This window comes from Myotis brandtii, unplaced genomic scaffold (assembly GCF_000412655.1).
Source record: "Myotis brandtii unplaced genomic scaffold, ASM41265v1 scaffold305, whole genome shotgun sequence".
NCBI classification, from domain to species: Eukaryota; Metazoa; Chordata; class Mammalia; order Chiroptera; family Vespertilionidae; genus Myotis; species Myotis brandtii.
Window position 1 is genome coordinate 3524804 of NW_005361652.1, and position 17860 is coordinate 3542663.

General features: G+C 38.4%; 1 protein-coding gene across 2 annotated transcripts in view; it reads left to right on the forward strand.

Annotated features, from left to right (window-relative positions):
• Positions 1 to 12168: 12168 nt before the first annotated feature.
• TAF7L (TAF7-like RNA polymerase II, TATA box binding protein (TBP)-associated factor, 50kDa) overlaps positions 12169 to 17860 on the forward strand; it is a 22770-nt gene continuing 17078 nt past the window's right edge. For both annotated transcript variants that reach the window (XM_014542611.1, XM_014542610.1), the window contains exons 1-3: positions 12169 to 12235; positions 14410 to 14477; positions 15279 to 15357. In XM_014542611.1, the coding sequence (XP_014398097.1) occupies positions 14412 to 14477; positions 15279 to 15357 (145 nt within the window). In that variant the 5' untranslated portion in view covers positions 12169 to 12235; positions 14410 to 14411. The remainder of the gene's footprint in view (positions 12236 to 14409; positions 14478 to 15278; positions 15358 to 17860) is intronic.

Sequence of the window (17860 nt, forward strand, 5' to 3'; positions counted from 1 at the left end):
ACACACACACACACACACACACACACACACACAAAGACACCTGGCACCAAAGCTGGTATTCTGCAAAATGTGCCAAGATTAGGATAAAAAATAAAAGTAAAAGAGGCAGCAGACCTAAGATAACTGGTAAGTTGACAATTTTGTTTCCTTTTTTTACACAAGCAAAAATAGTTTAAAGATGATGAAATAGGGCAGAAAAAATCCATTTACATTCTTCTATGAAAGAAAGGGAGATGGTCTTTTAAATAAAGAATTAATGTCTAAGCCAATGCTGCCTGCCATCCTAAGATTATTTTCCTTTAAAAATAATATATGATGTGTATTTCCAGTAATTTAGTGACCAAAATAACTTAAAAATCCTTCCACAGTACAAAACACTTAAAAATTTGGAATAAAATATAATGTCCTTTTAAATGTACAGATGAGTTTTCAGGCAAGTAAAGGAAATCACTATGAGTCTCAACACAAAATGAAAAGCGGAAAACCAGAGCTTTTAGTCAGGGTTAGAAGTCTTAGCTGCTCTGATGGTGGGGTCCAGGTGGCTTGATTATCTATTAAGTAAGGTGCTTAGGTTTGGTGATTTTTAAAATATTTTTTTAAATTGATTTCAGAGACGAAGGGAGAGAGATAGAGAGAAACATCAATGATGAGAGAGAATCATTGATCGGCTGCCTCCTGCACACCCCCTACTCGGGGGGGGGGGCACAGAATCAAGCCTGCAACCCAAGCATGTGCCCTTGGCAGGAATTGAACCTGGGACCCTTTAGTACGCAGGCCGACGCTCTATCCACTGAGCCAAACAGGCTAGGGCAGGTGCTTAGGTTTTGATGGCAATGTAGAGGCAGGAGAAAGAGCCTTAGGACTAAGTAAGGCAGGGGTTTTGGAACTTAGGCGCCTATAGAAAGTTGAGACTTTCAAAGGACTACACCATAGATAAGGATAAACTAAACAAAAATCTGAACAAAAATTCACTAGCATAGGGAGATGACCTGGGATCTGGGAAGGCAGAAAAAAGGTTTCCCTGTGAGGATTTGTAACTTCAAGCCTGCTTTCACACAAGCTTGGGATTCAAAATGTATACCTCCTGTAAAGTCCAGGTTTTAAAAAAATAGCATAAAGTGGTTCCTAGCTGTTGAGAGCGGTCAAACTACTTAGCAGAAGCAACATAAAACAGCATTTTCCCAGGTCTTTAAGCAGCAGCAGCAACAAGGTCCATAAGTTTAGTATCTGTTTTCTTCTATGTAATTTATTCTTTCAGTCTTTTATCCATTTTGAGTTAATTTTTGTTAATTTTTTCCCTATTCTTATTTTACCTAGAGTTTTTATTAGGAATTCCTGATAACTTACTTTTCAAATTCCTCTTCACTATTTATCTATGTGATCATAGGGCTTTCTCCTTTAATTTAGCGATATAATAGATTATGATGATAAATTTTCTTACATCTAATCACCCTCATCCCTGGAATAAACCACATTTGGTCATAGTCTAACTTGTTATTATGTAATTTTAAAATAAAAATCAAAAAGTGATTTTTAACCAGAAATTATGTTCTAGTTTTTAAATCAGTATCTGAATATTTCTGTTTCTCTGTCATCTGCAACTAGGTAGAACTCTTCTCCGCGTGTTGGGTATAGATCACCATTATTACAGAGCCCTGAATAATTAGGATGAAGCCCATGTTCCCATGCATATTGAATTATCCATTCAAATAGTAAGATCATAACACTGAATTATGAAGAAACAGATAAAAGGTAAATAAACTTAGAATTCTTTCTCAAGAATTAAGCTAGACAGTTCTTGGAAAAGTGGTAAAAATGACTAGTTCATTACAACTTTCTTACACCACATAGATTTTTTTTAGTGTTTCAATAGGAAATAAGAAATGGTTGTTAATTTAATTCACTGGGAAGCTCCTCAGAACAAAGAAGCAGCAAAGGCATATAGGGCAGACAAATTAAACTAAAGAAAAATTATTGCAGAAGTAACAATTTAAGCAATATTATAGTTGGTGGGCTTTATACCTGGGCAAATATTCACTGAAATATATAGTATCTTTTGAACACTCTAAAAATTAAATTTACTCCTAAGTAAAGAAAGATATAAGGAAAATAAAAGATCATTCTCAGCAGAAGTAAAATACTAACAGAACTAATAGTATAAGAATTAAAATAAGAATGAGACGCCCAGCCAGTATGGCTCAGTGATTGAGCGTTGACCTATGAACCAGGAGGTCAAGGTTTGATTCCCTATCAGGACACTTACCCAGGTTGCAGGCTTGATCCCTAGTAGGGAGCATGCAGGAGGCAGTCCATCAATGATTCTCTCTCATCATTGATGTTTCTACCTCTCTCTCCCTCTACCTTCCTCTCTCTGAAATCAATAAAAATATATATTTAAAAAATAAGAATGAGAAAGCTGGAGTAAAAACTATGATGATGCTAACAGAAGTACCAGATAAAACATCTGCTTGCCTGACATATACTTAGTGCACCCAGGGGTTGCTAGGGCAAAGGCACAGCCTACAAAATTGGCAGTTTCTCCAATTCCCACTACAAAGGGGTCACAACGTTCAGGGTTAAGTGAGAGAACATGACTATACACAAAACTTGGCATATCTGTCCAATTTTTACATATACTACACTTCGTAAAGTTAAGTCCAGCCCATGTAAAGAATCAAAAGCATACATTTGTGCTGCATAAACTCTGTACTTGTATTGAATTCCAATTTAGCAATATCCTTTTTTCCCATTTAAATAAATCCCAACAGCTGTAAAACAGGATAGTTCTTACTGATGCCCTAGTAGATTTTATCATTATTCTAGTGAGTCAAGATTGATAGTTTCCGGGAGAGGGGATGGGAAGAGATTTATCAAAAATTGATATGCATATATGCATAATCCATGGACACAGACAATAGCGTGGTGAAGGCCTGGAGGGCAGGAACAGTGGGGAGAAGGGGTCAATGAGGGGGAGAAAGGGGGACATCTGTAATACTTTCAAAAATAAAGATAAATGTTTCGCCCTAACCGGTTTGGCTCAGTGGCTAGAGCGTCAGCCTGCGGACTCAAGGGTCCCAGGTTCGATTCAGGTCAAGGGCATGTACCTTGGTTGCGGGCACAACCCCAGTAGGGAGTGTGCAGGAGGCAGCTGATCGATGTTTCTAACTCTCTATCCCTCTCCCTTCCTCTCTGTAAAAAATCAATAAAATATATTTTAAAAAAATAAAGATAAATTTTAAAAAAGATTGATTTTTTTTAGGTTGAGAGTTTCTAATATGTTATGACAGACTAATCAAAGTGTCAGTAAATGTGCACAAATTAGTGGTTAATAAGGAACAAATGCATCATGTTTTCCAGAGCAAAGAACAGCAGAAAGCATTTAATTTCTATTTTACTATGATTAAGAAAGCTCTACTTCTGCCAGAAGAAAAGAACAAAAATGCAAGATTTTATTGAAAGACTCAATCTCAATTTCTAGAAATTGATATCAACTTTATCCTTGTCACTTTCTGTTATTTGTTCCTAGGATGCCCCCCCCCCATTAGGATAATTTTCCTAGGAATGTTGCTTCTCTATAGCGCAGGCTTTGAACAGTAATATCCAACTGTAACTCTCAGCCAAGGCAACGGAAGCTGAAGTTAAATTTGCTTTTGACTTAGTCACATAGAAATGGACCTGAATGTAGAGCAAAGACAGAAATATGTTCTTGAGGTAATTTTTCGTTATAGAAAAGTATGCTCATATGAGTATGTCTGTGTACTAGTATGTGAGTGTGTATGTAATTATGGGAGGAAGTAGGATTTTACTGAAAATATCTGGGAAAAGAAAAAATACTCTGAATCTTGTTGGCTTATTCTAAACCTGGGATCCATGAAAAAACAAACTTAAAAAAATATATCATTGGGTTAAATATAACTTCAATAGATTGTAAATTGAAAAGCACTTACTGAACATTAGCCCAACCCACCAGAATCATTCTTTCAGGTATGTATGACCACCATGACCTAAAGAATGGCAGAAAAATTATTAATCTATCAATTTTAGAACTCTGAAATAAAATAAAGCAATACTAAAATTATTTATATTATCGCCAGATAAAAAGACAATTGAAAAATGTAACTGTTCTATGTAAGCTCGAATCTTTTCCCTCTCATTTTTTAAAAACCTATTTATTTATTTAGATATATTTTTATTGATTTTGAGAGGAAGGGAGAGGGAGAGATAGAAAAATCAATGATGAAAGATAATCACTGATTGGCTGCATCCTGCAGTCCCACACTGGGGATTGAGCCCACAACCTGGGCATGCGCCCTGACCTGGAATTAAACTGACTTTCTGGTTCATAAGTCAACCACTGAGCAACACTGGCTGGGCTAAAAACCTGTTTTAGAAAAGGCTTAATTTTTGAATAATAAAATTAACATGTGTGTTACCTGCAAACAAAATCAGAGCATACAGAAAATTACACGGAAGAAAATATGCTAATGGAAAAGAAAGGCAAGAGGAAGAGAAGAAAAGCTAAATAAACTTTTAAAAAAATGTAGAGATTGCTCAAATAGAACTGCCACAGGTCACTTTAATAAGGTCTATCTTCTTCTTTTTTTAATATGCCTTTATTGATTTTTTTTAGAGAGAGGGAGAAGGGGAGGAAGAGGAGATAGAAATATTTATGATAGAGAAACATCAATCAGCTGCTTCCTACACACCCCTTACTGGGATTTGCGTCCACAACCCAACCATATGCCCTGATCCAGGAATCGAGGCAGCAACCTCTTGGTGCATGGGAGGACACTCAACCCACTGAGCTATGCTGGCCGGGTGGGCAAGGCCTATCTTCTTTAATATACAGCTTCCTCCAACGAAAATGCTGTAGCTGAGAGCCTAGAATAGGCCAATGTAGAAGTCAAAGTGGCCAGACATTGTCTCCTTCCAGCAATGATTCTCTGGTTGAATAAAATACTAAGATGGGGCCCTAGCCAGGTGGCTCAGCTGGTTGGAGCATCATCCCATACACCAAAAGGATGAGTTTGATTCCTGCTCAGGGCACATGCCTAGGTTGCAGGTTCAACCCCTGGTTGGGACGTGTACCGGAGGCAACCGATCGTTCGTTGTTTCTCACATTGATGATTCTCTCTCTCTCTCTCTCTCTCTCTCTCTCTCTCTCTTAAATCAATAAAAACATATCCTCAGGTGAGGATTAAAAATATTGCTATAATGGACAATTTGCCCAGATTTTGAATTCTTATGTTTGTGTGATATCAGCGAAAATGTCAGAGTGGGAAACACCAAAAGTCTTTCCCTTCACAAAAGCAGCAAGTAAACTGGTCAAGTCAACATCAACTTTATAAGAACTCTGGAAACTAATCAAAAGTTTACATCAGGTGCAGCCACTGTGGAAAACAATATAGAGTTTCCTCAAAAAATTAAAAATGGAATTTCCATTTGACCCAGTAATCCCACTTCTAGGAATATATCCCAAGAAAATAGAAACACCAATCAGAAAGGATATATGCACCCCTATGTTCATAGCAGCACAATTTACCATAGCTAAGATTTGGAAACAGCCTTAGTGCCCATCAGCAGATGAGTGGATTAGAAAACTGGTGCATCTATACAATGAAATACTAAGCTGCTGTAAAAAAAGAAGGAATTCTTACCATTTGCAACAGCATGGATGGAACTGGAGAGCATTATGCTAAGCAAAATAAGCCAGTCAGAGAGAGATACATATCACATGATCTCACTCATTTGTGGAATATAATGAACAACATAAACTGATGAACAAAAATAGAACCAGAGACATAGAAGCATAGAACAGACTATCCAACCTATGAGGGAAGGCGGGGGTGAAGGAGTAAGAGATCAACCAAAGGACTTGTATGCATGCATATGAGCATAACCAATGGACACAGACACTAGGGGGGTGAGGGCATGTGCTGGGGGGTGGGAGAGGTCAATGGGGGAAAAAGGAGACTCATGTAATACTTTAAACAATAAAGAATTTAAATTTAAAAAAGACTTAAAAAGTTTACATCAACTATATTTATGAGGGGCATCACCAAAATATGGCAGAGTAGGTAATTCCAGGGTTCTGTCTCTCCACAAAAACAACTAATACCCTGACAAAAACTGTCAACTTATGTAGAACTCTGGAATGTAGTAAAAATAAATGTAGAACCAGAGGAAATCTTAATGGAGAAAAAGGCAGCTACATTGCAGTAAAAAAGTCAGAACTGAAGGCTAAGGTGGAGTTGTAAATGGATTGGCTAAGCATTGAAGGAATCTCACAACACAGAGGTGATCTGCAAAAATTGGAAGAGCATTGTTTTCTTTCTCTTTTTCTTTTCTTGGCTCCAGGCATTTAAGACAATTCTGTCAAAATACTACCTGAGCCCTAACCAGTTGCTCAGCAGTTAGAGCATTGGCCGATGGACTGAAGGGTCCTGGATTTGATTCCAGCCAGGGCACGTGCAGAAGGCAACCAATCGACATGTCTCTCTCACATTGGTGTTTCTCTTTCTCTGTCTCTCCCCCTCCCTTCCACTCTCTCTAAAAATCAATGGAAAAAATGTCTTCTGGTGAGGATTAAAAAACAACAACAACAACTAGTTGATTACTAAGCTAATGGAATACAAACTTTACTGACCACATTGCAGAATAGAAACTTTACAAAATATTTTAGAAAAGTCATTAAACAAACAACCCACAACAGGAAAGGAAACAAACCCTGGAAAGGGGGGAATCGTATATCAAGAATTATCATATTATAACACTAAAAATAACTAGCTTTAAAGAAAAATTATAAGGCATGCAAAGAAAAAAGAGGTCACTGGTTGGATTCCCAGTTAGGTCACATGCCCAAGTTGCAGGCTCCATTCCCAGTAGGGGGGTGTGCAGGAAGTTGCTGATCAATGTTTGTCTCTCATCAATATTTCTCTCTTTCTCTAACTATCCCTTTCTCTCTCTAAATAAATAAATAAATACATTTTTAGTTCTAGCTGGTTTGGCTCAGTGAATAGAGCATTAGCCCGAGGACTGAAGGGTCTCCGGTTCAATTCTGGTCAAGGGCACATGCCCGGGTTTCGGGCTCAATCCCCAGTAGGAGGCAGCAGGAGTCAGCTGATCAATGATTCTCTCTCATCATTGATGTTTCTATCTCTCCCTCTCCCTTCCTCCCTGAAATCAATAAAAGTATATTAAAAAATAAATAAATACTGAGTAGTAAATAAATAAATAAAATAAAAACATTTTTAAAAGATGAAGTAGAAACTTAGACAATCTATTCAAAAGTTGGTTTTAGGAAAACTGGATAGGATATCCATATGCAAAAGAAGGAAATTGAACTCTGACCTTACACTATATACAAAATTGACTCAAAATGGATTAAAGATGTAAACATAAGACCTAAAACTGTAAAATGCTTAGAAGAAAACATGGAAAATCTTCATGGTGTTGGTTTTGGTAATGATTTCTTGCATATGACATCAAAATTATAGGCACGAAAAGAAAAAAGATAAATTGAATGCCATCAGAATTAAAGTTTTTGTGCATTAAAAGATACTATCAAGATTATGGGGAAAAAAACACAATCCAGAGACTGGGAGAAAATATTTTCAAACAATATATGATAAGGGGTTAGTTTCCAGAATATATAAAGAATTCCTATAAGTCAATGACAGCAAAAATAATAACAATAATAAAATAATAAATCAGCCAATTCAATTTAAAAAATGGGCAAAGGACCTGAATGGACATTTCTCCAAAGAACATATACACATGGTCAATTATCACATGAAGAGATGCTCAACATCACTAGCTATTATGAAAATGCAAATCAAAACCATAATAGTAATGATGGCTATATGAGTGTTCTGTGTAAGCTACTTTGAGAAGAGTGTTATTTCAGGGAATGAATGTGATTGCTCTTCTGTAATGTTTTAGGGATTTGTTTAAAATACATATAATACATACTAGAGGCCTGGTGCATGAAATTTGTGCACGGGTAAGGTCCCTAGGCTTGGCCAGCAATCAGAGTTGATCGGGGCCTTCTGGCTGCCAGCCAGGGTCTCCCTTCCCCAGCTGCTGACTGCTGGCCAGGGCCTTCCTTCATTCCACGCTGCCCCCTGGTGGTCAGTGCATGTCATAGCGAGTGATCGAACTCCCAGGCTCCCGGTCGAACTCCCAAGGGAACAAATTGCAAATTAGGCTTTTATGTATATAGATAATAAAGATAGATATGAATGCTTAAAAAACACAATAGCTACCCATTAGGATAGCTATTTTTATTTTTCAGTGGAAAATAGTAAGTGTTGGTGAGGATGTAGAGAAACTGAAATTGTATGCATTGTTAGTGGGATGTAAAATGGTGCAGCCACTATGGAAAATGGTTTTGTGGTTCCTCAAAAAGTTCAACAGATTTACCATATGATCCAACAATTCCACTTCTGCATATATACCTCAAACAATTGCAAGCAAGGACTCAAATACTTGTTCACCAATGTTCATAGCATTATTCATAATATCCAAAAGATGGAAATATCCCAAATGTCCATTGACAGAAGAATGGATAAACAAAATGTGGTATTCTATATAATAAAAGCCCAGCAACCATAACGGTGTAACGACCAGAATAACTGCTCAACCAGTCGCTATGAGGTGCATTGACCACATCTCCGATCAAAGGATGGCGAACAGGGAACCAGGATGGGTGGCGGCGGGGTGGGACTGGGGACTGGTGAGCCGGCAGAAGATGGCCCTGATCGCAGGCTAGGCCTAGGGACCCAACCTGCACATAATTTCATGCACTGGGCCTCTAGTATCCATATAATGGAATGTTATTCAGCCTTTAAAAGAAATGAAATTCTGATAATGCTACAACATGGGTGAACCTTGAAAACATTATGCTAAGTGAAGAAGCCAGATACAAAAGGACAAACATTGTATAATTCTGCTTTATACGAGGTATCTAGAATAGGCAAATTCATAGACAGAAAGCAAAATAGAAGTTTCCAGGGGCTGTGGGGAGTGGGGAATGGAGAATAACTGCAAATGTAATTATATAGGGGAGGTCTGAGAATGTAGACATAGACACAGAGTCAAATAAGACTGGACTTAAATTAAGTCCATTTACTATATGTGTGACATGGGTCAGTTAATTAACTTTTTAAAATCTCAGTTTACTCATCTAAAATAACAACCCCAGTATCATAGTCAAACCAAACTCACAGAGCAATTATGAGGGTTAAATAATATAATACATATTGAGTACTTAGCAAAGAGTAGAGTGCCTAATAAGCATTCAATGAATGTTAGCTATTTTAACTTTTGATAAGTTTCTGGAATATAATGCAATAAATTTCTGTTGGAATACATGTAAGTACATATTTGCTATAATGATGAAACTGGTTGAAGCTTAGTTGGGGGAGGGGAGGAGGGTTTTGGAGGAGATGGGTCCAGAAGAACTTATCAGAAAGACAGCAACAGGACAGAACAGAACCTAGAAATATATTCTGTATATATTTGACAACACGATAGTATGTATATGACAGGTTATTTATATGTCGGTGTTACTTCTGGGATCAGTTCTCCCCTACCAAGAGAAATCATAATTCACGACTTTTCTCTTTTGCACTTTTTATTCCCTTCTTCCTTAAAAAGGGGTGGGAAATCTGGCAGTAGGGGAAAATTACATAATGTGTATGCCTGTATTTTAAGTTTTACCTTCTTCCATGAAACTGTTACCATATTTTAAGCATTTAATAGATGTGTGACATGGGTCAGTTAATTAACTCTTACCATATCTTTTTTTAATTTTTTATTGATTAAGTTATTACATATGTGTCCTTATCCCCACGTTACACCCCCACTCATGCCCTCACCCCCCTGGTGTCTGTGTCCATTGGTTAGGTCTATATGCTTGCATATAAGTCCTTTGGTTGATCTCTTCCCCCTTACCCCCACCCTCCCTTACCTTTCCTCCGAGGCCCGACGGTCTGATAAATGCCTCTCCGTCTCTCGATCTGTCCTTGTTCATCAGTCTATGTTGTTCATTATATTCCACAAATGAGCGAGATCGTGTGGTATTTATCCTTCTCTGACTGGCTTATTTCACTTAGCATAATTTGGAAACAGCCTAAGTGCCCATCAACAGATTAATGGATTAGAAAACTGTGGTACATCTACACAATGGAATACTCTGCTGCTGTAAAAAAGAAGGAATTCTTACCATTTGCCACAGCATGGATGGAACTCTTACCATATTTTTAATTATTTAACTCTTACCATATTTTAATGAACTCTTACTATATTTTAATTATCTCTTACCATATTTTAAGCATTTACTAGATTGTGACACGGGTCAGTTAACTAACTTTTTAAAAAAATCATGCTTGGCACATTAGATTCTTAACATTTGTCAGGTGATTGAATTATAAGTGAGCTATGCTCCCCACCTCCACCCACAGGGATGCCCCCTGTGACAATTTTGCAAGAGCTCTATTTTTTTTATTGTCTAAAGATTTACATATTAGAGTTCTATTTTTAAATTATCTAATATTTATATTGAATCCACTTTTTAAAAGGTTTTGAAGCAGCTTTCAGTGTTACTTATCACACAAAATAAAAATTAGGGAATTTGGAGAGACTGTTTAAGATAAAAAGAAATATCAACATATGCCAATAAGGTTCACAGTTTTTAGAGGTGTGTTGCAAAATGGGTTCTGAGCATCATAGCAGCCATCACAAGGAAAGTTAATTACTCAATTCACATTGCCCATATGATTCAAAACACACAATCACTCAACTATCTCAGTGACCAAAAATATAATTATTTTCCTTTGAGTTATTACATAAAAATTGTATTTTGATGTAATATATGCCTTCACGAATATTATACAGTAAATGAAAGCCAAATTTCATGGTATATTTTGTATTATAACCATTGATGTAGTAGCCTCAAGGCCAGGTGGATGAATTCTAATAAGGACCAAAAGCAATTTTATCCAGGTTTGAAGCTCTGGTAATTTAGTTTCACTAAATGAAAAAAATCACTTATTCAAAAGAAATGATTGCACAATAATTAGTGTTCCAAAAATATTATAATTTAGTTTGGATAAGTGTTAGGCAGTAGAGACTTCGTGACTATAATCTCTAACAGGAACCCACAATAGCTCTAATATTATCCCTATGCCTTTAAGGAGGATGCCTTTGACATCATGTTAGGAAAGTACTAGAACGGTTCAAGTCACATGACTGAGCAGGGAGCCATTTTAGTACCTCAAGTAGACAGACCATGGAGTACCCTGAGGGACAGTTCTCCCAACTGTCGGAACGTAATTCAAAACTAAAAACGTTAATATCAGAAACTATAAGTTTCCAAGAGCCCAAAATTGTTGTCGACTCGGGAACTAAAACTGCCAGTGACTACAGAACCCAAATTGCGGGTGAGCAAAGCACCTCAACTCTTGTCGGCCATGGCGCCCAAACTGATGCCTACGTCGGCACCCAAGGTGATGCCCAGGCCGCTGCCAGACCTCCTCTGGAAAACTTAACGGGAAGGCAAGGTAAGTGGTTTACGTTCCAGCCCCGCCAAAAAAAAAAAAAATATTAAGGATATTTTTGGGAGTTTATTTGAACTGTGCGACCCCCTTGAGGAGAAATTGGTGTAACTTGTGTTCCTGTCCAAAGATGTAAAATAATGACTCTGTGGAGGAGACGGGACGGCTAATATGTTACATAGTTTGGGCGGGATTCTAATTATTTCATGGGTTTGCGTAGTGGCATATTTGTCATCCGGCGAGCAGCAACCAAATGTGCCACCCTTTTTACAAATATCGCTGTGCACTGGTAAAAGTCCTGTGGCCACTCTGAAGGTTGCCCCGTGCCAAGAGAATTTGTTCTGAAGCCTTGTTCCTCGAGACCCCAGAGCGGCCTGAGCCTCTTGAGACTTTTCCCCCAACCCCACCCTCACCCCCACCCGGCACGCGACGATCTGGCTGCCGCCTCGAGGCCACTTGTCTGTCAGCTCCAGCAGGCGGCAGCGGAGGCGTGGCTAGTGGGGAGGGGCTGTGCACTCTGCTGCTACCTGTGGCTACACAATCCACCCGCCGCCTGCCGTCGGATTCCATGGCTTGCTTCCCTGTAGCCTACTCACGCCCCCTTCAGAACCACCAGGGCAGAGAAGGGTGTCTTCCCCGCTCGGCCTTTCGGGTGCCATTGCGAGTCAGAGGAGGAGCAGGTGAGTTGGTCAGGCGGAGGGTTCTGGGGCTGGTTAGTGCTGTGTGTCAGCGCACGGTGCTTCCCTCCCTGCTAGCCTAGACGGCGAGGCTCGAAGGCCGGAACCTTCAAGTCTATGAGCTGGGCTCTTCCCTTGGAAGCTTAGTGCCCCTGGAATAAGGATGGAGGGTCATTGCCTCCAAACTGCAGCCCGCGGCTATGAACTTGAGAAAATGCGAATTTTGGCTGATGCTGACTTAGGCTGCCTGGAGCATGTTGTCTGGTGCCTTCCACCTAGCTATAATCCTAATTCCAAATCTAATTTCACTGAAGCTAGATGGAGCTTGGGGGTAATGAATGGTGGAGAGAGGTCCCATTAATTTAATTATGTATCAAAGAATGCTTGCCAGAAAAAGTGGATGCCTTTTCTTAAATACGAAACAACCAGTTCATTTGGTTAAATGCAGGTAACAAATTTTAAAACATATTAAAAACTCATTTCAACCCTATTTTCCCACCTTCACTGAAAGTTTTCCTTTTTACATTCTTTCTTTCACAAAATAAAGGCATTGAAATGAACAAAATGTCCTACTCTTAGTTCTGCTGAGAACTCTAAAAGTTACTACTGATCTGATAAAATCTTGCTTAGCAGCCAGTTCTTCAAATAGCTGTATTTCTGCTCCCAATCTTAAGTGTTGGTTACTTTTTATTCTGTTATGCAATGTTCTCAGCCCCAAGATTTTTAATTTAATTTGCTATATTTTAATTAACACCCCCTGTGTATAACTGTATGAAGCAGGGAGAAAAAAATGATTATCACAAATAAGCAATGTCTCTCTTTCCCCGTCCTTTTCTCTCTCTCATCCTGGCTGCCTGCTTTTCCACTGCTGGCTTCTCTTGTGCTTTCTATGCATTTCTGATAGTTTCTGAAGTAATATTAAAGGGTTGGAATTATAACTGGTGAATGATTTCACCATAATAAGGTCTCAGACTAACTTGTATGTGATTTTTTTAAAAAAGGTTCCAGTGCTTTTAAATGATATTCAAGTTCAAAACTCAGAGCCCAGATAATGGTTTACAGAGTATTAGGAGCTGTACATTAATCAATGGTATAAGATTTTATAACTTGGTATATTGTATAATGTTCTTAGAACCTAATAAAACTTTGTCAGGTTTCATATATGTACATTGTTTTCTTTCCACTTTTGAGAAAAGTTTCCTCAGAAAAAGTGAGAGCCCTAAAACCCCAAATGCAAACTACTTAAGATCTATCAAAAATAGATGGAAAATAAAATGAAAAAATAAAGATTAACTTAGGATTATTCACTTTACAGAAGGTGTACTTTTAAATATAAATGGATCTGTCTTAGGATTCCTTTAAATAACTTTTAGGGGTGTTTCAAATAACTGGTGGTTGTGAGGCGTATACGAAATAATAGACCTAACACACTCAATTTAGTGCCTACACACAGAATGCACGCAGTAAAGGCTAGCAATGAATAAATCAAATTGGATTTTACAGTCTTTCATATTACCTTTCAGGAATGTCTATTCAATGAAGTTAGTTGTACTCATATAGATAGCCGTAAGAACTGGACTTTTTGAAAGGTAGATCTGAGCTATTTATGCTGGCTCTAGTCTAGAGTCATAAAAGCTACTGGCTCTCCTATGGGCTTAATTCCTACCAATCAATTATAGTGAATAAAATATTGAAAATTTAGCTTTTGTTTCTTTCTAATAATCATAGAAACTTTCTGCCAGTGGTTTGGGGGTTGGTTTCCGACTTTGGTTGGCACCCTCCCTGCAGAGGAATGTAGTTTGTTTCACATACCTTTCACTTACCCCCTTCACTTACAATTGGTGAAATTGTGGTCCTTTATCTGAGAGTCTAAAATTATCATTAAAAATACCAAATCATGTTTTATAACAGCTCTTATTTTATTTGTTATGCTATTTGGATTGATTTTTGAAAATCTTCAAGTATTGTAGGGAAGATAAAGAACTTTTAAAAAATAATAAAGTTATTTCAAATAAGGTATTTCAGAACTGTACACACACATCATTCCAGTGAGGATTATGGGCCGGGCCTTGTATAATTTAACCAGTACTACCAGAAGTGATCAGCAGAGGGAACAAGAGGAGTTTTTGGTGACTTTCTGTTGGTTTTGTTTTTGTTTTCATGAACTCAAAAACCAGAGATGAGTAAACACCAGCATGAACCTCCTTATGAAATTGAGAACCAGTTTATATGGCGTCTGCCTCCGGTAAGAAACCCTTGTATTTCAGAGCAAATATCTTCAGTGCATAAGTATTAGCTCTGCTTGGATTCTGTACCATTTCTATTTAAGGTAGGCTATAAAAACTGAGAACATTTGTTTCCCAGGAATCATGTTCTATTAAGCAGTCCTATCCCAGTGTGTACTCTTTTAGCAGCATTTTTTTTGTCCTGCACATACCACCTATCATGTGGGTTGATTTCCTGGCAAACAATTGTGACAATGATGGATTCAGTATCAACAGCTTGCTCATTGGACAGCCAAGATAAAACTCTACTGAAATCCTTTCTGTCACCTCAAAAGGGTTAGTGAGAAGGACCATGTTCTTCAAATTGATCACCATGCAAGGCTGTTGAAGCTCCTGTCAACAATGTGTTAGGTTTCCCCCCACCCACCCATTGAGACCTATATTCAAGTATTATTTAGTCTACAAAACTATATTAAGATGGGCTTCAGAAAGTTATTTCCCCCATTAGGGTTAATTAATGTACTCAGTAAACTGCAGCTAAACCTTTCTTTAGCAACAATAACTGAAGGGCAGCAGTGAGAGGCAGGAATATAGAACTAGGAGAAGGCATTGACTGTAGCTACTAAAAGTCAACAATGATATTAGAGTTCACCTCATCCTAAATTGACCTGCACAATGCATGGTATCTCATGGTACATGGCATTGTTCCTAATGTTTGGGAGGTTTAACGGTTTTTTAAAGAAGGACTGTCTCTGACATATCTGTTCTATTAACTGCCAAGTAGACAATCTTTCTAATTTGTCAATTTATCTCCTTTTTAGGAACATGCTGCTACTGTCAGAGAAATTATACGATCCGGAAGTGTCGCCATGAAAGATAAACTAAAAATTGACTTGTCTTGTAAGTAGTTAATATCCATTCACCATACATTGAACAGTAACTTATTAAGGGATTGCTCTGTGCCAGGTGCTCTATTCCATACTAAGGATTTGAAAAGAATAGAATGCGTTCTCTGTCTTGATGGACCCTAAAAGAGGCTTAAATCACTCCTATCTCTTCTTTTAAGAGGAAAAGAAGTAGATATTATGCAACTTGAGGTAATTATCAAAATGTGTATAAGAAAGAACTTAAGGGTCAACTGTGGGATTTGCCTACTGCTGATTGTCTCCTACATACAAGCTTTGGGATTTCTGACTATGACAAATGAATGTACTGTTCTTTGTTTACAAAGGTGACACACCTTTCTCTCTTTTAAACAACATTTATTAGGTTTTATAAATATAGAGAAGCAGAACCTATGCCCTGAAAATCTGTGTGTATGTGTGTATGTGCATTTAAACTGTGATTGCCACTTTGACTTTAATTCTAGCTGGATCACCCATTGCAAATCAAAAGCTGCAGAGGGTTTGTTTTTTTAAATTATAGAATGTCCTTTGTTCAGCGAATTTTACATGACAATACATGTATTTATTTAATAAAACTTTTATGTTAAAAAGAAAATAAATACAGATAAGTATATAAAGAAGGAAATATAAAATGGCCCATAAACCCACCACTCTAGTAGCTCTATTGACATTTTTAGAAAGGGCAATACAAGTTTATGGCTAGGAAATTCAAATAAAACAAAAAAGTTCAAAAGGAGGAGCGAAACTCTCTTTCATAGTGCCCCAAAGTCAGTGCCAAAAATAACTAATACTAACCATTTCTCCTTGTATTTCCTTACAGACAAAACTTTTATGCATAATATAATCATTTAAATAATCTGTTTTTAAAGTTAATTTACACAAAAAGGATCATGTGAAATATAGTTCTGCATCTTTTTTTTCACTTACCATTAGAAGATTACACTTGAATCCTCAAAAGATATCCATATTTGAGACATCTGGGCAGGATTCAGAGTTGTCAGTGTATAATGTATATCCTATATAATCCTATGTAATAAAAGGCTAATATGCAAATAGACCGAATAGTGGAACTACTGGTCACTATGACACGCATTGACCACCAGGGAGCAGATGCTTAATTGCAGGAGCTGTCCCCTGGTGGTCAGTGTGCTCTTACAGGGGGAGTGCCACTCGGCCAGAAGCTAGGCTCATGGCTGGGGAGCACAGTTGTGGTGGCGGGAGCCTCTCCTGCCTCCGCGGCAGCACTAAGGAACCTTCGGGGGGATGTCCGCCTGCCAGCTTAGGAGGGAGAGGGCCTAAGCCAGCAGGCAAACATTCCCCTGAGGGGTCCTGGACTGCGAGAGGGTACAAGCTGGGCTGAGGCCTCCCCCCTCCCATAGTGCACCAATGTCATACACTGGGCCTGTAGTATATTAATAATATACTTTTATTTCAAAAAGTTTTTAATCCTCACCTGAGGATATTTTTATTGATTGTAGAGAGAGGAAGGTGGGGGAGAGAGAGAGAAATATTGATGTAAGAGAGAAACATCGATCAGTTACCTTCCATACTCGCCCAGACATGGAATCGAATCAGCAACATTTTGGTGTATGGGACAATGTTCCAATCAACTGGGCCACCTGGCCAGGGCTACATATTTTTTTTCAGTGTTTGGCGATTGTATAAAATTTTATATTTGTGAAGCTAACTAGAGGTTATACATTGAGACTTACTAGCAAGATTCTAGGATCAACCCTTCCCTCACCCAACCCTTTGAAAACACCCATGCATAATGACATGATTGAATACTTCTTATGGTATCAAAATGAATGGCTTTGAATGAACAGAATTTGCCTTTTACTACTTTGTTCACATTTGTTCACAACTATTACTAAGAAAATTCTATACTTTTGATCAAGTGACACAAACTGGGGGAAAATGTATTCCATTTACTCTGCCTTCTTTCCTTTGGGGAGTTACTGAGTGCATGTACAATCCTATATAATAAAAGGCTAATATGCAAATAGACTGAACGGTGGAACAACCGAACAACCAAACAACAGGTCGTTATGACGTGCACTGACCACCAGGGGGCACGCATGGAACATGGCGGACAGGCGTTGGCAGCAGGCGGCAGAGCACAGAACATGGCAAATGTTGGCCATGGTAGGATGGTGGAGCAGGTGAGCAAAGGTGCCAGATCAAGGTGGGGCACCAGTTGATGTCATTGGGGTGAGCCTCTTGTGGTTATTGAAAATTCTTTCTCCCGCATGCCACGGTCTGCCAGGGTCCAGCCCCAGCGGGCCAGGGGTTCCCAAAGGTGTGGACGGAGTCGGCAAAGAATGATTTACATGGAGACAACGTTCAGATGATCAGCATAGCTCTCTTTAGTCTCCATGTATCTTCCTGTGCCTGGCTGAGGCCACAGAGAAAGATCCAGAGGCAAACTGAGCCTTTATTTTATAGTCAGAGGTAAACAAGGTAGTGGTTACCATAGTTACACTGTTCTTGTGAGTTTC